The sequence below is a fragment of the Protopterus annectens genome, chromosome 5.part0, assembly GCF_019279795.1.
Source record: "Protopterus annectens isolate FY-2018-M chromosome 5.part0, PAN1.0, whole genome shotgun sequence".
NCBI classification, from domain to species: Eukaryota; Metazoa; Chordata; order Ceratodontiformes; family Protopteridae; genus Protopterus; species Protopterus annectens.
The window spans coordinates 1,407,324,764-1,407,349,253 of NC_056735.1; the positions used below are offsets into that span (position 1 = coordinate 1,407,324,764).

A 24,490-nucleotide genomic window follows, 5' to 3' on the forward strand; every position below is an offset into this window, starting at 1 on the left:
TTGTTAATGATACATCTGGCATTTTGTGAATATTAATTTGCTAAAAAGTTGTGAAACATGAGACCATCCATCCTTCATGGTTTGGAGCCTTTTAGTTTAATCTTATTTCAGGAATCTCATTCAAAGATCTGAAATGGGCAGATTTGAAGTAGCAAGTTCAACTTTGAATACTTGAACCCAGTCACCATTTTACATTCTACTGTTACGTTTTGAGAATGTGAAACTTACAGAAGTAATTGCAGTGTTATGTATCAGCATATATATGGTGCAATAGAAATAAAGTGACTACAGTTAAATATTTTTTCATAGCATTGCAAATAAATTACAGAATCATGTCATATGTATGTTACTCTTCAGTGTAAATTACATCATCAAGTTATACAGAGTAGCTGTTCATTTATTGTTTGTTTTATTGCTGTCCCTTTTTTCCCTGTTTACATTCAGTTTGTTTTAGCTGCATTTGTGCTTTCTGTGCTTCTGCCAAAGGGAAGTCAGCATGTAAAGTGGATTATTTCTTCAGGGTTAGCACAAGTCAGTGAATTTTCTTTTGTCTTGGGCAGCCGAGCTCGCAGAGCAGGAATAATTTCTCGAGAGGTACGTTGTTTTTTGTTATAAATGCACGTTGTTTGTAGTCCATATTCTTTATTACAGATCTCTACATACTGTTATCTGAATAGTGCATTTTTTTTCTTTTTGTTAGCAGGTGAAATACACATAACAACGGGTACCCTATTTAAACAGCTTCAGAGAATAAATGAGTGGTGAAAACTAAGGGCACTGGGCATTTAAATAATTTAATTTTTCACATTTATCATTCTCAGTGCTGCAGCAGCCTGTGGGTTGTATCCTGCTAAGGATACATCACCTGATCAGTTTCCCAAAAATTCTAACTCCCCCCTCCTACACAGTCATTCTGACTATCTATAGGCTAATCCAATTTGGAGGGAACTGTAAAAGCAACTAGTGACTAAAACTCTTCAGTACTTTCTTTCCACCCTGTGCAGATGCATCTCTGAGGCTTTTCTAGAGACACAGTAAGCCAAGGCTTTATGTCAGATAGACAACCATTTTAGGGACCCCTTCTACACATATTAGTAATAACTGTATTATATTTTTAATGTTTCTGATATTTTTGATGAAACTTGTGGTATGTCACTGTAAGAATACCAGCTTTTTAGGCACTTCAGTACATGTTCCTAGATTACTGTTATTGTCACTGTAAGAATTGCTTTCTAGACACAGACTGTCATTTTGTGCCCTAGGGTCTATTCCAGTTTTTTTTTTTTAATTTAAACAACCTTAAAGTTGTTTTCAAAGGAAAAATGCACCTTTTGTGAATGTTTTTATTTACCTTTTTTTTAACATGGATTTACAGGGTAACCAGTTTCTCAAAATCTATTTCTAAAATGATGGGAATTTTGTGTGCTGCTTGTGTTAAAGAGTTTCTGGCAATTTCTTTATTTTTTGGAAGGGTTATGTGAACTTACTAGTGAAAACCTACTTCCAACTGACATTCATACAGGCATATCTTACTGGCAGTCAGGTTTCTTCCTTAGCTACAACAACATAGGTATGTACCCTGGTACTGCTGGTCCTTCTCCAAATGCACCTAAAAAGAAAAAAAAGTTGAAGCAGGAGTTCTTGCTTTCGTTGTGGGCTCATTCAATCCCCCAGCTTCCTCAAACTACTCTCCTATTTCCTTGAATACTTCTGGAGTAGCCTTACCGGCCACCATGGACTGAGGTCAGACACATCCTCTGCAGTTATTCCAGTGTTCACCTTTGGCATGGAAGAATCATCCATCTTAGATAGAAGAGGTACCTTGACAGGGTTCTCTGGAGATGCAAGAGGAAAGAGACCATTTCTTTGAAATGATCCGCTTTTCCAAGCCATTCTCCTGTTAGGGAAGTTCCTGGGAAAAGGAAACAAAAAAAAATCACATAGAAAATAGGGAGATGGTTTCTGTGGCTAAAATTGATGTTATTAACTTGGCTAGGAGCTAATTGTTGTCGGTCAATTCTGGGTGCCATATGCCTCCTCCTAAAACTTGTACCCTTTCTTATGGTGACAAGGAATTTTTTTCAGATGATGTCAGAGACAGAGTTATGTCACCTGAGCATTCTATAGCCCAATAATATCATTCTGTGGCTAGTGAGCCTGAAAGTTGTACATTTGGAGGCTTTCTTTTTTGCTGAGGCCATTTCTTGACTAAGATATGTATTTTCTTGGGAACAGATGGATGTTGCCATTGATATGGCCAGATATTTTGATTTACTTGAACAAGAAGTCTCCAATACTGCACCTATTCCTCCTTCACTGCCAGTGTTAGAGGATGCCTTTAACATTGCCTGCAATGCTTCTGACTCCCTTTTATCTGTTCCTAAGAAAGCAAATAAACTATAGAGATTTTTCTCAGACTAACAAATATCTTTATTCAGGTTCAGGTCTTAGAGCAGATCTACCTGTAGTTACACCCACAGCTCCTGCAACAAGATCTTTTCCATCTCCAGCCCTGTTCCTCGGGATAAGGAGGAAGTGGTTGGACAGTGTAAGAGACTAGTTTTCTTCTTATTCTTCTACTCTAACCTTCAGAATCCTTAATTACCGAGGCTTTATGTGAAAGCTTATTTTAAAATGTATCAACAGCTTTGGAGAGTCCTCCTGTTCTCTGACCCCTAAAGGTAGGTCTTGTGTGAATAAGATTGGGGGTAACTTGTCTCAAGTTTTCAAACATGCCTTAAGAAGTGTGTATGATTGTGTTGATAGCTAGTGTTTTAAGGTGATTTCTATGGCTAAGTAACCAAAACATTTCAGAGTAGTTAATGTCAGAAATTTTGAGTTCCCTTATAGATACAGAGGTTTTATTTGGACTGGCTGTTACATGGCCCTCAAACAATGATTGGGATGAGAGAGGTAAATGAATGCAGGTGATATCCATGATCTTTCTGGTCCACATGTTCCTCCCTTCAAAAACCTGTACACATTTTAAAGGACAAAACGAGCAAAGAGCACAGCTTAATACTAGGCAGGCTCCCAAGAAGAAATGACAAAAGGGAACCAATCCCAAACCTCAAATAATCATTTTTCCTGAAAAGGGGTCAAGCACCACCTTCTGAATGACTCCGCCAAGGATCTGGTCTCCTTCCATCCTCCTCCTCTTCCTATTTCATAGAATCTAATCATCATTGTTCCAACTTGGTGTCAGATAATTTCAGACAAATGGGTTTTGAAGATGATCCAGGAGAGTTATAGCTGGCAGTGGACAGAACTTCCCTTCCCCCTTTTCAGGGGGATACCACTTTCCAATCAAACAACTGTTTACCTAGGTGATCCAATATACATTACAGTCAGGAGTTCTGGAAGAAGTTCCTAGAGAAAACATAGGAAGGGGTTTTGGGACCAGAAACATTCTGGAATAAATTTAGCACTCATGGAGACCAGTTCTTGAATCTCTCCTTTCTCAGTATGTTTGTAAAAGTTCTGATATACAGGGGTGTTGTCCCTTCAACTGTGTTTGCATTAATCCCAGATCACTGTCTTAGGGCAACTTAGACCTCAAAGATGCTTAGCACATTTCTGTTGCACACAGTTTCATGAGATACCTAACATTTTGTGCATCTGGGTCACATTAGCAGTTCTTTGTATTACCCTTTGGGCTGTCTACTGCACTGAGTGTTTGTAACATGTCTAGTCCCTGAGGTGGCCCATTCCAGACTGCAGTGTACCCACATTTTTCCTTATTTAGATGACTTGCTTATCTGTGCAGAGTATTTGCTCAGCCATTAGGAGTCCTTAACATCAGCGATTTTAGCTAAACATGCAAAAATGCTGCCTGACTCCATCACACAGGATTGTATTCCTAGGTTGCCTTATAGACTCTCACAAGTAAAAAGCCTTTTAGTTGCAGGACAAGGTGGATTCATATACTTTTCTGTTCTGTCCCAGGCTTTAGCCAGAGTATTTCTCTGGATTCTAGGTGTTATGGCTTATATGAACCCCATGGTATGTACCACTTGCCTGACTGCTCATGAGAAAATTCAGTATCTCAAAAAACTGTGTACTCCAACTTCCAAGATGACTGCACACTGATAAGCAGCTTAATTTCCTCTCTCCCAGTATGAAAAAAGAAACTGAGAGATAAGGGCTAGTAATTTGGCCAATTTTAGTAAACTTCAGTCACTGGCTAGTAAGTGCACTGCCTGGTTGCCAACAAAGAAGAAACTTGGACAGTGTGTAAGAAAATCACCTAGAAATGGTGAAGAGCATACCTCTCAACCATCCAGATTTTTCCTCAAATTTTTGGTCTGTTCCTGATAAAATTTGTATTTTTTTCTAGGAAATCACTGAAGACTGAAGTTATTAAATAATGGCATTTGTTTAAGTTTCAGATCTCCTAGCCTAGAGAAAATGCATGTTATTACAAATCCTATTATTCTAGCAACTTTCTAAATTTGTAAGAGCAATATTTATAATCTGTCCCTATTTTGGGGGCTTTGTCCCCCATTATTTTAGGCTTTGTCCAGATTTCTTGCACTTAAGAGTTTGAGAGGTATGGTGAAGAGAAAACACCGACTGGGAACAACCCTGCAGCTAAGCAAAAAGCAGTTCAAACTCCAGGTTTGGTGTAAGAAATGGCTTCCAGTAATTTAAAGGAAAAAATAAATCCAATGTACTCAAGAGCTGATTAAAACAAATGAAACATTGAAGGAGTATATCAGCTCTGATAACAAAATGCTGGAAAATGGAAGAAGCGTTAAACACCTATTAAGATGAATTGATAAAACTGCAAAAATGAGAGTCTGAAATGAGGAAAAGGCTGGCTGAGTATAGGACTGCTTAAGAAGAGATGTTTTAAAAATGGTAGAGTCAGAGTACAGAGCATGCAGAGAAAACTTGAGAATCTGATGTCAATCTTCACTCAATCCTTGACAGTGGGCTTGGTTCAGATCCTTGGAAGTGACTCGGCCATTTACTCCAGCTCGCACCTTCCAAACTCTCGAGCCAGGCACTAACCATAATGCTCCTCTCAAAATTACCTCAGATCTCGTTTGCTGCTTCGTAGGTCAGACACATTTGTCCTCTCGAGCCTTGGCTGATTCTAAAGTAAGTTTATTTCTATTAAAACTCTATCTCTTCATATTTTTGCTTAATTTTCTTCTTTAATCTTCTGTCTACCTGCTCCTGTCATACCTTCACATGAGTGTGTTTCTTTCTACTGTTGGTAGTCTCTTTAGGTATCATCGTTGGTACATTTCTTTCCTTTGTTACTTTTTTTTTTAGGTATTCCTAAATTACCATTGTTGGTATTTTCCACTTTTCTCTCTTTTTCTATCCCTTTTAATTGTTAAAAAAAAAATAGTTTCTACTATATCTCTTTCTCGTATCCGTGTGTGTGTTTGTTTCAGCCTTTTTTCCATTATGGCTGAAGAACAACTTTCCCCTGCCAAATCTTTAACAGGCATCTGTGGTTTCAAAAGGTGCCAGAAGTGCCAGGGTAATATGCCCAATTCTGATGGGCAAACTTTAAGTGTATACTGTCTGGGAAAATTACATCTTCAAGAAAATTGCTCAGTCTGTCAGGGGTTCTCCACCTGTACTCTTACTGAGAGGAAAAATTAACTTATTTTGAAGGGACTCCTCTAATCTGATTTCGAAGAGGCCATTTCTGGGTCCAGGACTGAAGCTAGCACATCTTCATCCTCTTCTTCCCCCACCAAGAAAAGACCTTCTTCGCTTCCTAGTACAGCAGAACCGTCCAAGAAGGTCTCCAAACTGACCTCAGTGCTAGGTTTATCTGGCTCAACAACCAAAGCACTATCAGAGAGCCATTAGCGACTTCTTTGGTGCCCACAGTACTCTTGGTGCCGAAACAGTCACAGCTGCCTTCGCTCCCTAGGACTAGATGCTCACCTTCCTTTGATTCCTTTAAAGACTGGCCACCAAGTCCCTTTCTCGAAGTGAGACCCTCTAAGTATCCTTGCACTTCCATTCTCGATACGATCTAAGAGTCTCTCAGAAGCCAACATTTTGAGACTGGTGGATCAGCTTCTGGTGGTGAAGGGATTGTCTTCAGTTCCTAGCCACACTGGCATTGGAGCCAGCCAATCTAGGACACCTCCAATTCCTCCTCCTCCAACTCCTGTTGAGTCTTTGGAGCCCTCAGTTCTGACACTCCCGGCATAGACTGTCTCGGTTCCAGTAGCATCCTCTTCTCCGGTTCCGAGAGATGCCTTGAGCTCCTGCAAGTTTTCAGCACCGGATGACTCATGGGGTCAAGGCTTTATGGTGGGGTCCAAGGAGCATGGATCGGTTTCCTTAGTTTCAGAACCTTCCATGTCCCTTGGCACCTCGGCCTTTGTAGCATCTACCCAGGCTTCTGTTTCATGGGCCTCCTCCTCCGTGCGGGGGTGTGACCCTGGTTCCAAAGGAGTCTATTTCAGTTCTGGGCTCCCATCCCTCTAATAGGGGGGGCTGGCCTTCTGAATTGTGGAGAAGTCCTTGTCAGTTGGGGACTCACAGTCTTTGCCATCCCTGTCGGGACAGCAGTTTACATTCCCTTAACCTAAGCTGCCATCCGTCTCATCCCCAGGGCAGAGGGCACAAAAGTCCCAGGATACACCCACTTTGGTGGTCTTCTCTTTGGACACTTCCCCGGATCGTCCCCCCCAATGAAGTTCCTGTGAAGAAGAAGTGCAAGAGGAAGCACTTAGACTCCCTGGAGGAGTCTTTCACGGAAGATACTGATTTTGATAAAGGGGAAGGTTCCTCCAGGTCACCCCTGATGTTTCCTTCGGGGACATCCTAGAAATCCTAAAACAGGGGAGTGACTGGTCCTCCATCCAACCTTCCTTGGAGGAGTCAGTATACCTGTAGGCTTTTTGTGCCCAGCCCTCTACTTCTTAGATCTCTCCGCCTCCTGATGATCTCATTAAATTGATCACTCAGCGGGCGTGGAAGATGCCCGACACCACTGAGCCAATCCCAAAAGGCCTGATCATATCTTATCATCCCTAACGATGAGCCTCACAGGTCCAAAGGAATACCCATCAACATCATGGTGATAGCTGTGGCCACAAAAAGGGAACTTGCTGAGGAATGTCTTAACTATCCATCCTCCTAGTAAGGAGTCTAGGACTTTGGATAGATTTGGGAAGCACGTTTATGCTTCAATGACCTTCGCTGTCAGTTCCTTGAATTTATATTGCGCACTTTACAAGACTACAGAGGGATTTGATCAAGGAGCTCTCGGGCACCCTCTCAGGAGCAGTGGCTGAAGGGATACGGGACAAAGTTACATCTCAGCTAGCAACCCTTGATGCAATTTTTAACTAGTCCATGAGGCTGATTGCTCACACAGCTGAAGGGACTTCCAGAGCAGCGGGTTCAGGCATAACCATTAGAAGGCATTCCTGTCAGCTCTTGTGCAGCTTTGTGGAGCCATTCAAAGCATCCTTAGTCAACGCTTTGTTTGACAGATCTACCCTTTTGGTCCCAAGGTTAAAGACACTTTAGCCAGATGTGAAAAGGGTGGCAAGACCCTTTCTGCCATACGCATACGTTTCTCCACTCCTCAGAGGCCCTACTCTAGGAACCAGAGAAGTGGGAGACTATGGTTCAGAAAATCCAAAGGGCCTTTCCAGGATTCACACAGCAAAGACTTTCCCTGGGGCAGAGGGGGAAGTAACAGAAGGTGCCACCCTAGAGGGAGAAATGGACTACAAGACCAGGAGTCCAGAGAATATTTCTCTGGTCCTTCCTACCAGCACTCCTGAATGGGTGCCTGATTGCCCTCCTCTGGAGGCAGTCAGGGGACAATTCTCTCTGCAACAATCTGCCTGACAAACATTAACTGTAGACAAATGGGTGCAGGGAATAATATCCAGAGGTTACAGAATTCCATTATCAGTTCCCCCATCATCCCAGAAGAAACTCCCAGATGTACCACCCAGTGACAGGAAAGCAGCAGCTTTAGAAATTCAAAGACTGCTAGACAAAAGAGTCATCCAAAAAAGTCCCACCAGACCAAACAGGATCCAAGTTTAAAAAAATAGGGGACTGGAGACCCATCTTGGATCTCAGCCAGTTCAACAAGGCCATTCAGCAAAACAAATTCTGGAGGGTCTCGGTACACTCGATACTTCCATTCTTGGAAAAAGGCAATTGGTTGTGCTCTGCAGACCTCCAGGATGCTTATTCCCACGTAAAAATGGACAAGAGCCCCAGGAGGTATCTGCACATCCAACTGGGAGCCAGTCCCTTCCAGTTCAGAGCGCTGCCCTTTGGACTCACCATGGCCCCCAGGGTGTTCACCAAATGCATGGCAGTGATGCCAGCTCATCTCAGGCTGCTAGGATTTCGAGTATTTCCTTACCTCAACGATTGGCTCCTTACCACTACCACCAGGCATCAGTTAGAATAGGCAAGAGACTACACTCTTCACCACTGTACATCTCTAGGCATAACCATAAATTTCGAAAAGTCAAGCTTGCAACCCACTCAGCAATTAGAATTTATCAGAGCCAGTATAAACACTGTTTCAGGAATTGCCTCACTCCCTCCAGAAAGACTACAATGCATCAGATCACAAGTCAGACAAATTCTACAAAACAAAAGGGTTCTGGCAAGACTAGTCCTACAAACATTAGGTTCCATGGAAGCATCAATCATTCTTGTTCCCTGTATAAGATGCAAATTTTGCAATGGTTACTTGCTTCCCAATGGTCTCTGATGCACCTACCAATGTCTTACCTAATCTTGATTACCAGTTGCTGCAAACAGGATCTCACATGGTGGCTCCACTCTGATCAGATTCTCTTGGGTCAACCATTCATTCTTCCCTACCCCCAGCCATAGTGACCACGGATGCTTCCCAGATGGGGGGCGGGGCATTATCTGGGAAGGACAGTCCAAGGCACATGGTGCCAACTAGAGCCCAACTTGCACATCACTATTCTAGAGATGATGGCAGTGCAGTTTGTGTTACAAGCATTCCAAGACGTTCTTCCTCTAGGGACAGTAGCTATTCAGACAGACATGTCTGTAGTCTAGTACATCAACAAGCAAGGGGGAACCAAGTCCTACCCATTGTGTCGAGAAGCCCTCAGAGTTTGGCAGTGGGCGATTTCTTCCAACCGCTTTCTCATAGCAATACACACTCCGAGGAGCTCCAGTGTAATAGCACCAAGCTAAGCAGGACTATCCTCAAGCCTAATGAGTGGTCTCTCAATCCTGTAGTGACGAACAAGAATTTCCGACACTGGGGCGAACCTTGCTGCGATCTCTTTGCCTCTCTGAACAACAAGTGCAGAAGTTATTTTGCCCTAATCCCCCTTCAGGGGATGTCACCCAGAGATGCTCCCCTCTATGATTGCCCCCCCCAGTCTTCTCTATGCCTTTCCCCCCAACTCCCCTGACACCACAGTTCCTAAAAAAAAGCCAAGAGGTCGGAAAATTCAATAATCCTCATTGCCCCTTCTAGCCTTGACAAGTTTGGTTTCCCTTCCTTTGGCCTTACCTTCTTCGGAATCCTTGGATTCTGGACCTGGCTCCAGATATGCTGTCTCATCCGGAGGGCATGGTTCATCCAAATCTCCAACACCTCAAGCTCAGGGCATGGCTTCTCCAATTCCCATGATTGCCAGGCATCATTCCCTTTCTTCTCCTGTCTGACAAATTATTGTCGCTCATCACAAACCTTCGACTAGGAAGCTGTATCAAAGTAAATGGGAACATTTGCTAACTACGCCCTTGACAGTGGGCTAGACCCTTACACAAGTCCTGTTCATAAGGTTTGGATTTTCTAGCTATACTTTACCACTCTGGTACCTCTGCTTCAACAATTAAAGTTCACCTAGCAGCAATTGTGAACTTTCATATGGGTGTTAATGGTGCATCTCTAATGTCACACAAACTTTGTAAAGTGTTTTTAAAGGGTCTACTAATGTTAAGATCTCCATTTAAGGAACCCTTTAATCCTTGGGATCTAACTTTAGATGTTCTTTGTGTTTCACTGTTGCAGTCATCACATTTGGGCAGTTAAAGACTTCTTACAGGTCCAGACACCAAGGTTCAGTGGGCACTGCCCCTCCAAGCACTGGTCCTTTCCTGCCCCCCCCCCAGGTCAGCTCAGCCCAGACCCAGGGGAAGCAGGACCCCCAGACAACAGCCCCAGGGAATACCGAGATCTAAGCAATTGAGTTCCTCCTCTTCAAAACCAGGGAGTGGAAAGCCACCTCATTATGGTAAGAGCTCACAATGACTTTACACTTCCTCCCCCTGCCCACCTGCACTTGCCCCTAGGAGGAAAACTCTCCTTCCACACAAGCAACTGGGCCACCATTACCAATTATCGCTGGGTCCTCAACATAGTGTCCCAGGGATACCGATTTTATTTTCACACTCTGTCAGCCCCAAAAGGGTTCCCAGATCTTCCCCCAAACCAGTGGGCAGAGGCCAAACAGCAAGTCCTTTCCCTCCTCTCTATGAGGGCAATAGAGCATATTCCTGCAGAACAGATAGGCCAAAGTTTCTACTCCAGTCTCTTCCTGGTACCAGGAAAAGAGGGCTCATGGCACCCCATTTTCAACCTACCATTCTAAACACCATTCTGGTGATACCAAAATTCAAAATGCTCACCCTCCAGCAGCTTCTTCCTATGCTTTCCAAGGATGCTTGGTTAGCCACCCTAGACATAAAAGAGGCCTACATACACATCCCAATCAGGGAATCATGCAGGAAATACCTGCATTTCAGAGCAAGATCACTGCACTTTCAGTTCTCTGTGTTTCCCTTTGGCTTATCCACTGCTCTCAGAGTTTTTACAAAATGTCTGGCTCCCGCCATTGCTTTTTGTAGACAAAGAACTGTTCAAATTTACCTATACTTAAGACGACTGCCTGATTCAGGCAGACAGTCAGGAAAAGCTGCTAAAGCACCTGACCTTTGTAAAGGACCCACTGACCTCCCTGGCCATTACTATGAAGCCTTTTGAACCATCAGCAACTTGTGACTTAAAATGTTTGTCTTGAAATACTTTATTTTTGGTGGCTATTACGTCTGCCAGAAGAGTATCTGAACTTACATCTTATCCTGCAAACCTCCATATTTAACATTTCACAAAGACAGGGATGCTCTTAGGATAAATCCAACCTTTTTACCACAGGTTGTTTCGGAATCTAATTTTAACCAAACCCTACAATTGCCAGTCTTCTTCCCTAATTTTTCCAATAAAGGGGAGTATGCCCTTCACTTACTAGACGTCCACAGACAATTACATTTTTATCTTCACAGAACAAAGGATTTTAGAAAATCTGATCAGTTATTTCTCCTCTCTTTTGTTAGGTAAGCCAGTTTCAAAGATTACCTTAGCCAAATGGCTAAGAGACTGCATAACTTTCATCTGCCATTCTAAAGGGCTCCAACTTTCATGTCCAGTTAAAGTCCATTCAACGCAAGTGATGGCAACTTCTGCAGTTTTTCATGCCAGAGCATCTTTGGATGATGTTTGCACAGCAGCCACTTTCTGTTCTCTTCATACCTTTTTCACTCATTACAAATTAGATCAGGTCTCGAGGAGGTAGTTATCATTTGCCTCAATGGTGCTTAGGAGTATTCTTCCGCGAGACCTCCCAAGGCTAAAGTAGCTGGGGACTCTGTCCTACGGTCAAGGACTGAGTTAAGATTGACATCAGATAAAAGAACTTATGTCTTACCATAACGTTCCATCTGTGTTGCTGATCTTCACTAATCCTTGACATTCCCACCCGCCTTCCCCCAACCTAAGACTCTTAGTGGACTGGATTTTTCCATACCTAGCTTCATATGAAGGGCACATATCTGATGTATTATTTTGACTATCATTTCTGCTCGTCTTTCTACTGTTTTGGGCAAACTTGATCTGAGGTAATTTTGAGAGGAGCATTATGAGTAGTGCCTGGCTTGAGAGTTTGGAAGGCGCACGCTGGAATAAACAGCCGAGTCAGTTCCAAGGCTCGAAACTGAGCCCACTGTCAAAGATTTGTGAAGATCGACAAGATAGATGGAACATTATGGTAAGACATAACTTCTTTTTTTCTGTTGTACCAGACACCAGAAAATTTTATGAAAGCACAAATAAGCAACTGAACTGGAACTGCACAGCAGGATTTGTTAATTGAAAAGGTACATCATGTGTATGCTCCAAACTTGGCCATGAAAAAGCAGCCAAGACCTGTATTACTAAAGATCCTATCATACTAGCAGAAAAGAGTTGATCCTGAGATCCTGACAGAACTGCTGCAGAAGGCAAATTATTAAATATTGGAGACTTTAGAGTGTCTGTCGAAAATTATTCACCATACACCAGGCAGAAGAGAAACATATTTATCCCAGTAGTCAGGGAATGTTGAAATGCAGATGTGAGATTCAAACTTCTGTGTCCGGCTGTCTTCAGAATTTTTTTTTCCTGAAGGATCAAAGTCATTTTTTTATGTAGAACAGGCTAAGGAGGAAATATAAAAGTTTGTCCCACAAAAAATGAGACTTCAAAAATAAGACGACTCTTGTTTTTCATCCTTCTGATGGTAAAGCTGATAGAGATATTCTGCTAATGAAATCTTTTCCAGTGTCCCAAAGGGAAATGTTTGAGAAAATAAAAAAGCACATAAGTTGACTAGAAAAATCAGAAGTACCTTGCATTTAAATCAGATTCTGGGACTAGGAGATGAAGAGGATGAAGATCAGCAACACTGCAGTTAGTGAATAAATGTGAGATTATAAAGCATCACTCACATTTGTGAAATATGGCTTTACAAACAAAACAAAAAGTGGCCAGAAAGATTGGCTTTTGTTGACTTAGTTAAACTTGGGGGGGGGCTTAAAAAGCATACACCCCTTCTCATATCATTAATGCTTGGAGGGACACTAAAAGGGAAAAAAGTAACGTAAGTAAAACAGTTTTTGTTCTTAACAGTATTATTGTAAAGCATTTCATGATATAAATTGCATGTTACATAGTAAAGCATTTTCAGTAATGGTTTATGATATAGTAAAGAACTACTTTTTTCCTTTTTTAGTTTTAAGAAATGTAGGCATTACAGTGTAAAAAAAGAAAGGCTAGACAAAAGCATGTTTAAATTAATGTTAGGTAATCCGATCTCACCTTCATTTTTACATATGGGGGATCAGCTCTGACTCGGCTGATTTACAAGCTGGAAGACTTCCGGTTGGCTCGTGGCTAAGCAGGTATCCCATGGTGCACCAGTACAATCCCCAGATCTCGTTTGCTGCGTCGGCGAGTTCGGTTGTGTTCTCTTGGCTCAGGCTAAGTTTTTCAAATTCTTTGTATTCAGTGTCGTATTTCATGCTTTATTTGAACCTTTATTGTATATTTAGTGTTGCTTATTTATTAGGCAGTTGTATTGCTTGCCCTTTTTGAGTGCAACTTAGTTTACTAGTGGTTTTTGGTATCCTGTGTGCCAGTTACTTTTAGGCGCCATTGCGCATTTTTGGTTATTAGGTAGAGTTTTTGGCGGTTTTCCGCTCTTAGTCAGCAGGGGCTCCTGTTGTCTTGTCTGTTGTTATTCTGACCTTTTTTGGTCACCATTGGCATTTAGTTTCTGTTATATTGAGATTGTTTGTTTTTGGCGGGGATCCGCTTGTGAATTTACTAGGATTGCAGCCTCCCCTAGTATACTACCTGTTATTAGAAATATAGAAATTTATTGCATCATTTATGGTTTCTCTTGTGTGATTGAGCTTTCCTTTCTGGTCTGTTTAAATTAGAAGACCTAGCTTTCTCTACACCGGGCTAGGCCCATTTAAGTTAGAGGACCTAGTCCTCGTGTAACTCCTTTAGAAGACCTAGCTTTCTCTACACCGGGCTAGGCCCGTTTAAGTTAGAGGAACTATACCTAGTGTAACTCCTTTTTAGGACTAGGCCCATTTTAGTTAGAGGACCTAGTCCTCCTCCTTTTTCTCTCTTTCAATCTCTCTGGGTTTTGTGTTTGTAATATGTCTAAGGAAAGTAAAGAGCATAAACCCTCAGGGTTCAAAAAGTGCATGAAATGCCCCCAAAAGATGTCCTTAACGGATGGCCACAGTAGCTGTGTCTACTGCCTAGGGGCCATCCACTCGCAGGAATCATGCTTGTTCTGCCATGCTTTCTCTCCTACAGTGTTACAGGAGAGAAAGAACAAACTCATTCTCAAGGGTCTATTGAAACCATGCTTTGAGGAAGCACTATCCAGTTATTCGGCTTCCTCTAAGTCTGGGAAATAAAAATCCTCAAAAAGGCCTTCTCTGGTACTGGCTGATGTCTCTGAGCCACCTCCTAAACAGTTGAAACAGTCCAAATCTGCCTACTCGACTTCTCAGCCTTCGGAGTCGAAGGAGAGCATCATGGTGGTGTCAGAGTAGGTTACAGGTGTTTCGGAACCGATCTCTGAACCTATTGATACAGCAGTTGACTCTGCTACTCGGAGCCGGTCTGTAAGCTCCCCACTGGTTTCCATAACAATTAAGTCTCCAGTGCCCCCCAGGTCAAGATCCCCTACTATGTCTTCCAGGAGCCTTTCAGAAGAAGATGTGAAGATGGTAGTGCCGAGACTCCTGAAGTTGTCTGCCTTACTAAAATTATTGTTGGCTCCAACCCAGTCGGCTCCGGATCCACTTGGCCCAGCTTTGCCCTTGTCTGCTATTTCTCCTCCGAGCCATACTGGCCTTTTGGAGCCGAAGCGTTTGGTGCCAACAGAGGAAATGCCGGCTCCAGCTCACTTTGTTGCTGCCTTGGAGCCGGGTTCGGCTCCGACACACTCGATGCCATCTGTCCTGTTCAGGGGCCAAAGCTCCCCTGTCAGCACAGACAGGGAGGGTTGGAATCATTCTTCGGTTCCGAGCCTTCCTCTCGGTGCTTCAGCCAGGGTGAGCCAGTACCCTGCATCTATCTCAGAGCTGACAGCTCTGGCTCCGGCACCTACCCTCGTCTGTTCAGAGCGGGGGAGGTCTTCAGGGCCAGAGAAGTCTGTGTTGAGATGATGAGGAGCATGCTGTCTCATTCTCCAGCCCCTACCAGTGGCTCCAGCACTCTTCCCCCGAGAACACCCACTTCAGTCTCAGCCCCTACTCTCTCTCTGGAGACAGCAGAGACCTGCAGCCTCAGGAGCCATCAGCTGGTGGCCCCCACTCTTCTGAGGCTTCCCCAGAATGTCCTTCTGGGGAGCCTTCCTGGAAGAAGTTATGTAAGAGGAAACATGTTGACTCTCAGGATGAGTCTTTGACATCGGACACTGACCTCGAGGAGACGGAAAGGTCCCCAAGTCGTCCTCTGATGATGTCTCCTTTGTGGATATTTTAGAGCTCCTTAGGCAGAGGTGCAACTGGCCCACTGTTAACCCTTCTGATGAGGAGTCGCTGTACCTGAAGGCTTTCGGGTCTTAACCTTCTTCCTTTTGGGTGTCTCCACCTTTTGACGAACTAATGGATCTAGTTAGTCGAAAGGTGTGGGATACTCCTGACACCATGCAGCCAGTCCCCAGGAGACCGAATAAGTTTTTGTCTGCCCCTCCTGGTAAAGAGTTTTTGTCCAAGGGCGTTCCCGTAAATGCCATGGTGGTAGCGGCGGCCACGAAGAAGGAGTTGGCGGAGACTACTTCATCTGTTCATCTGCCAAACAAGGAGTCTCGACAGATGGACAGATTTTGGAAGCGTATTTTTAGTTCAGCGGCATTTACCCTTCGATCACTGAACTATTTCATGCACTTCACGAGGTTGCAAAGGGATCTCCTCAAGGAGTTAGGAGATTCCATACAAGGTGCATGTACTGATGGAGTTCCTGACAAGATTTCTACTCAGTTGTCCACCTTAAAGTCTGTGGTTAACTCCTCCATAAGACATCCCTTATGCTGCAGATGGAGCAAGTAGAGCAGTGGGTTCCGGAGTTGCCTTGAGGCGCCACTCCTAGATGCGCTTATGTAATTTTGCGGAACCATTCAAGTTTACTTTCACCAACACCCCATTTGATGTTTCCTCATTGTTTGGTTCCAAGGTGAAGGATACACTCACTCGATGTGAGCAAGAATGAAAGACGCTTTCTGCCGTGGGAGTGCATTTTACTGTCCCTTCCAGACCATACCCCAAGGGTCAAAGGGGCGGTAAAAAAGAAGTCCCAGAAAGTCTTTCCTGACACACAGGGTGAATCCTTCAGAGGCAGAGGAGGAGGGAACGGCAGACGTTGCCCCTAGAGGCAGGGGCGGTCCACAATACCAACAAGGCCGTTTTTCCTTTCGAGGACGGCCTTATCAGCACTCCTGCTGTGGAGCCCAACTGCGCTTCTGTAGGGCCACATTTCTTTGTACCAAGAAGCCTGGCTAAATATCACACAAGACAAGTGGGTACAAAGAGTTGTTACCAGAGGCTATATCATACCCTTTTCCCTATCACCGTTTGTTCCCAAAAGGATCCCAGATGTACCACCTAATCTCAGGGATCAGGCAACTGTGGAGATCAACAAGTTGCTCTTAAAAAGAGTCATCCAGCCCGTCCCAGCAGACCAGATAGGATCCGGAACTTACTCCAGGTTCTTTTTAGTTCCAAAACGAACCGGAGATTAGAGGCCAATATTGGACCTCAGCAAATTGAACGAATCGGTGAAGAAGGATAGGATGTCCTTCAAGGATGCATCTGCAGTCCTAACAAATGGGTTGTCCTGGCCTCAGGCAGCCCTTCGGTCGGCCGGATTCCAAAGTCTGGGTCTGGCCTCGGCTGATGTCGCACTCCACCCGACATCATAGCTGCAGTTCAGCGGGTATAAAGGCATCAGCCGACGCCATTTTCCTCAGTCTTTCTTGCCGCGTGGCGCCTGAAGCAGAAGCTGTTCGCAAGTGCCGGTCGGTCAGAACCAGAGATTGCTACTACCGAAGACATCTAAAAAGCTAAGTACCCCGTTGGGGACTCTTTCTTGCCTCAGCCGATGTCAGAAAAAGTGAATAACTGTTTAACTTGTGGGAAACAAATACCTCATAAAGATTTCCACTCTTACTGCTTACCTTGTTTAGGCCCAGACCACGACGTAGCAGCTTGTCTAGCCTGTGCTTTCTTCAACCGATGAACACTTAGACGTCGGTCGGAGTTTGCTGAGGAGTTTTTCGGCTCCGCTTTTGCTTATATCATGCCGTCGGAGACTCCGACTTCACATTTAGCTAAAAAGCGTAGAAAAGGACCGACACTCATGTCCGCGGTTTCGGCGAAACCGCGTTAAGCCAACCGAGTGTCTCTGTTTCGCGGCGAGTCCGCGTTCTTCCTTCGGCCGAAAGCATGCCTCCTTCTACCGAGGCCTCTTCCAGCATGGCTGAATCTGCTACTGAAAATCCACCTGCTCTTACAGTTTCTCAGGATTTATCAGATACTATCCCCCTAGATGTATCTACTCCTGCACGTGGAGCTGCTAGGCCCCCTGCATCCATGTCAATTAAGGCTTTTGCCAGGGCTAAAGCAGCTAAATCTTCAAAGGCCGTATCTGCTAAAGCCCCCTCTCACAGGCCTAGCTCTAGTACTCAAATGCTTAGTCTAGCAGAGGATCTCATTTCTTTGATCAGGGGAACCCAGTCTCACCCTGATAGGGCCTCTCACCCACCTCCAGAGAAGAAGCTTAGAGCAGAGCCCCCTGAGCCAGTTTCTTCAGATTATTCCTCTGATGACTCAGAAAATACAAATCCTCCAGAGGGCCCTTATTCTCCATATGAGGACTCTGATGCAGAGGATTCCATACCTTCTGCCTCTCCTCCTGAGGAATTTTCTTTTGGGGAAACCTTGCATGCTATGAGGGAACAATTTCAATGGCAGGGCCAGGATTTTTCAGACTCTAGGAAAAGGCTTAGGACCTTTTTACATTTACCACAGCATAGGCCTTTAGCTATTCCTCCAGTACTTACAGTTGTGGATGATGCATTTAATGATGCTTGTACTGCCCCTGACTCACTGCCTCCGGCCCCTGCTAAGCCCGACAGATACTACAGGGTTCCGGACACACATTATCATTTGTATAAGGCTTCTATTGCAGATCCTGAAACTATTTCACAGGGCCCCAAAGCTGTAGCAGTTGCCTCTGCCAAAAACCCCCTCCCCTCTGAAAGAGACTCTAGGGCATTGGAGAGATGGGGTAAAAAAGTTTATACTTCTGCTACTCTTTCACTAGGGCCTTAAACTGTCAATTCCACATGATTCAGTATCAGGAATTTCTGTTAGATCAGCTCACTAAAAAACTGTCCTCGCCTGAACCTTTAGACCGTAAGTCCCTTCAGGATTTGGTGCATAACACTCAGCAGGTCAGCAATCATTCCTTAAAATGCGGCTATGATGCACTGGAGGCTTCCTTTAGATCAGCTATGACTGGTGCAGTGATCAGAAGCCATGCATGGTTAAAAGAGCAATCCTTACCAGACCATGTAAAGTCAAAGCTTCTAGATGCTCCCATGGAAAAGCACAGTTTGTTTGGTTCCCCTGCACAGCAAGTGTTGAAGAAGGTGGAAGAAAAAGCTAAATCTGTCCAGACAGTCAAGGATTTCTTACAGGTCCAGCCTCCGAGGTTTAGTAGGAACTGGCCTTCCAAGAATTGGTCCTTTCCAGACACCACCAGAGCACAAAGAAGCAGAAATAGATGCCCTAGGGGCAGAGGTCAATCCAGAGGTGCCTACAGGGGACGTCAGTGGCAGCCTAACAGCCAGAGAAAGTACAGTTTTGTACCTACCATAAATGTAGATGTCCGATAGGCATGCATCTGCAGTCCTTACAAATGGGTTGTCCTGTCGTCAGGCAGCCCTTCGGTCGGCCAGATTCCAAAGTCTGGGTCTGGCCTCGGCTGATGTCACACTTCACCCGACGTCATAGCTGCAGTTCTTCGGGTATAAAGGGATCAGCCGACGCCATCTTCCTCAGTGTTTCTTGCCCCAGATGCCAGGTGCCCTCTAGGAAGGCTAAATTTGGATAATTGCAAAAGTTTCCAAATAAGAGAGAGCAAAAATAAAAATAAACGTGTATATACATATATACAAACAAATACACCATAATAGATTCCCCCAGCTAGCTAGAAGATGGGTAAATACCCTAGGAGTACCTCAGAGGGGAAGGAGGGAGGGTAATCCTGACTGCAGATGCATGCCTATCGGACATCTACATTTATGGTAGGTACAAAACTGTACTATGTGCTTCAAGGATGCATCTGCAGTCCTTACAAATGGGTAGAATACCATAGCCAAACTGGAGGAGGAGGAGTAATAAGATTATGGTGTAGTTAAGATCCCTTGCAAAACAGCAGTGGCAAAACCTGCTCGGGATCTGGAGTATAAGGGTAAATTATAATGCTTGGCAAATGTATGCACGGAGCTCCAAGTAGCAGCCTCTAAAATGTCTTTGGTAGCCACTCCTCGTAAAAAAGCTGTGGTAGTGGCTGTAGCCCTTGTAGAGTGAGGTCTGATGTTTTCTGGAGTTTTCTTCCCATGGTAGGAGTAACAAAATATAATGCAATTTCCTATCCACTTAGAGATTGTCTGTTTTGAAATTGCTTTTCCTTCCATTCCTGTTGCATATGCTACCAGTAGCTGGTCAGTTTTTCTATTGTTCTTGGTCCTGTCCAGGTAGTAACGTAATTGTCTATGTACATCCAAGGTATGCAACAGTCTTTCTCCCCTGTTCTGTGGGTTGGGGAAGAATGTAGGCAGGTGGATAGCCTGGTTTAAAGATACTCTGGAGACCACCTTTGGCATAAAAGTAGGATTAGTTCTCATGGACACTCTATCTTGATGGAAGATCAGGAAGGGCTGTACTGCCATTAATGCCTGTAGTTCAGAAACCCTTCTTGCTGAAGTGATTGCAAGCAGGAAAGCAGTTTTCCATGAAAAGTACTGTAATTCTGCTGTTGCTGCTGGCTCGAAAGGAGGGAGAGTCAACTTTTCTTGCACAAAGTTCAAGTCCCATGCTGGCAATGGTGGCTTCCTAGGTGGTTTTACATTTTTAATTCCTCTCAGAAACTGTCTGAGCAGAGGATGTGAGAAGACTGGAGGGTCCAAGTTGTATTCTGCTGAAATAGCTGATGCATGAATCTTAATGGGAGAATAGGACAGGCCATTGTGGAATAGCTCTGCCAAGTATTCCAGGATGTTAGCTATGTTTACCAGTGACACATTTTCTCCTTTTGCAGTACTCCAAATGAGATATCTTTTCCATTTTGCTGAATAATTTTTTCTTGTTGAGGGCCAGCGAGCCTCCAAGATAATGTCTTTAACCCTCTGAGATAAAGCTGGGTTATTTGGTCTTATGCAATGTTCCAGGCAGCCAGCTGCAGTGTTTTCAGGTTTGGATGCAGGGTTTTGAAGTTGTTCTGTGTTAACAGTAAGGGAACTAGGGGCAGAGGCCATATTTGTTCCCGAGACATACTCCTCAGTAATGGGTACCAATGTTGCCTTGGCCAGTCTGGAGCTATCAGGATGATCCTTGGACGGTCTTCTTTGATCTTCAATAGCACCTTGTGCATCAAAGGAAGAGGTGGGAATGCATATGCTGTCAGGTTTTTCCAACTGAAAGATAGGGAGTCCACTTTCCAAGCAAGTGGGTGGTACGTCCTCGTGCAGAATGTTTTCAGTTGGTGATTGTGTGGGGATGCAAATAAGTCTATTTCTGGTAGTCCCCATTTCCCTGTAATGGTTTTGAAGATGTCTGGATGCAGCATCCATTCATGGGCATCCGTGGTAGTTCTGCTTAGGATGTCTGCTAGTTTATTTTCTTTTCCTGGCACAAAAATTGCTTGTAACTGAATGTTGAAGCTCAGGGCCACATTCCAGAGGTCCATTGCCATCCGGCATAGAGGGTATGAATGTGTGCCTCCCTGTTTGTTGATGTACCACATAACTGTGGTGTTGTCCGTCCTTATCAACAGTTGACCCTGTCGAAGAAATGGTCTGAATGTCTGAATTGCCAGTTTTACTGCCAGCATTTCCTTTTGATTTATGTGTAGGTGCAGCTGGTCTTGAGTCCATAAGCCTTGTATGCACTTGTCCAGCATGTGTGCCCCCCAACCGAGGTCTGAGGCGTCCGTTGTGATGGTCTGGCTTGGTTGAGTGCTGTGGAAGGGCAGTCCTTTGTTTGATTGACAGGCCTGAGTCCACCATTGGAATTCTTGCTTCAGGCATGGAATTATTGGAATTTGGGTTTCTAGGCTGTGCTTGTGCTGAGACCATAAATTCCTTAGGTACCACTGTAACTTTCTCATATGTAGTCTGGCATGTGGAATCAATATTATGCAGGATGCCATGTAACCCAGGGCTTGCAGGACTTTTCTTGCTGTTAGCTGGTTCTGCTTTGTTAATGCCATGAAGTAGAGAGGGAGTTGCTCCTGTTTTTCTACTGTTAGGAATGCCATTTGTTTTGATGTGTCCAGCTCTGCACCCAAGAAGGTTATCCTTTGGGATGGTATCAGCCTTGACTTTTTTATATTGACTGTGTATCCCAGGGCTTGCAGTAGATGAATGACCCTTTTCAAGTCTTTTGTTAATTTGTTTTTGTTGTCCGCTTGCAACAGGCAGTCGTCCAGGTAAGGGTAGATTTGAATTCCCTGAAGCCTGCAATGAGCAATTACTGATGCCAGGCATTTCTTGAATACTCTGGGCGCAGTAGATAAGCCAAAGGGCAATGCTGAGAATTGATAATGCTCTGATCCTGCAAGAAATCTGAGGTATCTTCTGCAATTTGGTCGTATGGGGACGTGCAGGTATGCCTCCTTGAGATCTAGAGTTACCAGCCAAGACTCCTTGCCCAGCATGGGAAGAAGTTGCTGTAGGTAGGGTCAGCATTTTGAATTTTGGAACAATGAGGTATGTGTTTAAAGCGGACAGGTCGAGAATAGGTCTCCATTGGTTTTCTTTTCTTGGTACCAGGAAGAGTCTGGAGTAAAATCCTTGTCCTTGTTCCATAGATGGTACCTTTTCTACAGCTCTCATCCTTAGTATGTGAGCTATTTGTTTTAGAGCTTCTGTCTTCTGATTTGGAGGTAGGTTTGGCATTCCTCTCTTCCTTGGTAGAGTATGGAAGTGAAACCTGTAACCTTGGTCTATTGTCTGTAAAATCCATTTGTCTCCTGTGATGTAATGCCAGTTTACTGAAAATAAGGCTAGCTTCCCGCCTAAGGGTGCTTCTAGTTGTTCCCTGGTAGGCGGTGCCAGAGCCAAGTCACTGTGATTGTCCTGTGGAAGTGGTGGTGGCTGGATCTGTGGCTGTACCTCGCTGGTTGCTAGCCTGCCACTGACGTCCCCTGTAGGCACCTCTGGATTGACCCCTGCCTCTTGAGCGCCTATTCCTGCCTCTCTGAGCTCTGGAGGTGTCTGGAAAGGACCAATTCTTGGAAGGCCAGTTCCTGCTAAACCTTGGAGGCTGGACCTGCAAGAAGTCCTTGACTGTCTGGACAGATTTTGCTTTCTCTTCAACCTTCTTCAGCACCTGCTGTGCAGGGGAGCCAAACAGATTGAGCTTATCCATGGGAGCATCTAGGAGCTTTGATTTAACATGGTCTGGTAAGGACTGCTCTTTTAACCATGCATGTCTTCTGATCACTGTACCAGTCATGGCTGATCTAAAGGAAGCCTCCAGTGCATCATAGCCGCATTTTAAAGAATGATTACTGACCTGCTGAATGTTATGTACCATTTCCTGAACAGACTTTTTGTCTAATGGTTCATCCGAGGACAGTTTTTTAGTTAACTGGTCTAACATAAATTCCTGATACTGAATCATGTGGAATTGACAGTTCAAGGCCCTAGCTGAAAGAGTAGCAGAAGTATAAACTTTGTTACCCCATCTCTCTAAGGCCCTAGATTCCCTTTCAGAGGGGAGGGGGTTTTTGGCAGAGGTAGCTGCTACGGCCTTGGGTCCCTGGGAGATAGTTTCGGGATCTGCAAAAGGGGCCTTATACAAATGATAATGTGTATCCGGAACCCTGTAGTACCTATCGGGCTTAGCAGGGGCTGGAGGAAGAGAATCAGGAGCAGTACAAACATCATTAAATGCATCATCCACAACAGTAAGTACTGGAGGAATGGCTAAAGGCCTATGCTGTGGCAAATGCAAAAAGGTTCTAAGCCTTTTCCTAGAGTCTGAATAATCCTGGCCCTGCCATTAAAATTGTTCCCTCATAGCATGCAAGGTTTCCTCAAAGGAAAATTCCTCAGGCGGAGAGGCAGAAGGAATGGACTCTTCAGCATCAGAGTCTTCATAAGGAGAAAAAGGGCCCTCTGGAGGGTTAGCATTATCTGATTCATCAGAGGAATCATCTGAAGAAACTGGCTCAGGGGGCTCTACCCTAGGCCTCTTCTCTGGAGGTGGGTGAGAGGCCCTGTCTGGGTGTGGTTGGGATCCCCGGATCAAAGAAATGAGATCCTCTGCTAGACTAAGCATTTGTGAACTAGAGCTAGGCCTGTGAGGGGGGGTCTTAGCAGGCACAGTTTTGGCAGATTTTGCTGCTTTAGCCCTGGCAAAGGCCTTAATCGACATGGATGCAGGTGGCCTAGCAGCTCCACGTGCAGGGGTAGAAATATCCAAAGGGATAGTATCAGATAAATCCTGAGAACCTGCAAGAGCGGGTGGGATTTCAGTAGCAGATTCAACCATGCTGGAAGAGGCCTCGGTATAAGGTAAGCTTTCGGCCGAAGGAAGAACCGTGGACTCGGTTTCAGCCAAAACCGAGACACTCGCGGTTGGCTTAACCGCGGTTTCGGCCGAAACCGTGGACCTCGAGTGTCGGTCCTTTTCCTTGCGTTTTTTAGAAATTTGCGTAGTCGGAGGATCCGACAGCATAATATAAGCAAATGCAGAGCCGAAAAACTCCTCAGCAAATTCCGACCGACGTCTAAGCGTCCGTCGGTTGAAAGAAGCACAGGCTAGACAAGCTGCTACGTCGTGGTCTGGGCCTAAACAAGGCAAACAGTAAGAGTGGAAATCTTTATGAGGTATTTGTTTCCCACAAGTTAAACAGTTATTCACTTTTTCTGACATCGGCTGAGGCAAGAAAGAGTCCCCAACGGGGTACTTAGCTTTTTAGAAGTCTTCGGTAGTAGTAATCTCTGGTTCTGACCGACCGGCACTTGCGAACAGCTTCTGCTTCGGGCGCCATGCGGCAAGAAAGACTGGGGAAGATGGCGTCGGCTGATCCCTTTATACCCGAAGAACTGCAGCTATGACGTCGGGTGAAGTGCGACATCAGCCGAGGCCAGACCCAGACTTTGGAATCCGGCCGACCGAAGGGCTGCCTGACGACAGGACAACCCATTTGTAAGGACTGCAGATGCATCCTTGAAGGACATCTACTGCCACAGATCCAGCCACTACCACTTCTACAGGACAATCACAGTGACTTGGCTCTGAAACCGCCTACCAGGGAACAACTGGCAGCACCCTTAGGCGGAAAATTAGCCTTATTTTCAGTAAATTGGCATTACATTACAGGAGACAAATGGATTTTACAGACAATAGA

General features: G+C 44.6%; 1 protein-coding gene across 3 annotated transcripts in view; it reads left to right on the forward strand.

Annotated features, from left to right (window-relative positions):
- Positions 1–24,490, forward strand: part of TMCO3 (transmembrane and coiled-coil domains 3) — an 876,118-nt gene that overhangs the window by 827,772 nt on the left and 23,856 nt on the right. For all 3 annotated transcript variants that reach the window (XM_044071216.1, XM_044071215.1, XR_006364786.1), the window contains one exon: positions 445–594. In XM_044071216.1, coding sequence (XP_043927151.1) covers positions 445–594 — 150 coding nt within the window. The remainder of the gene's footprint in view (positions 1–444; positions 595–24,490) is intronic.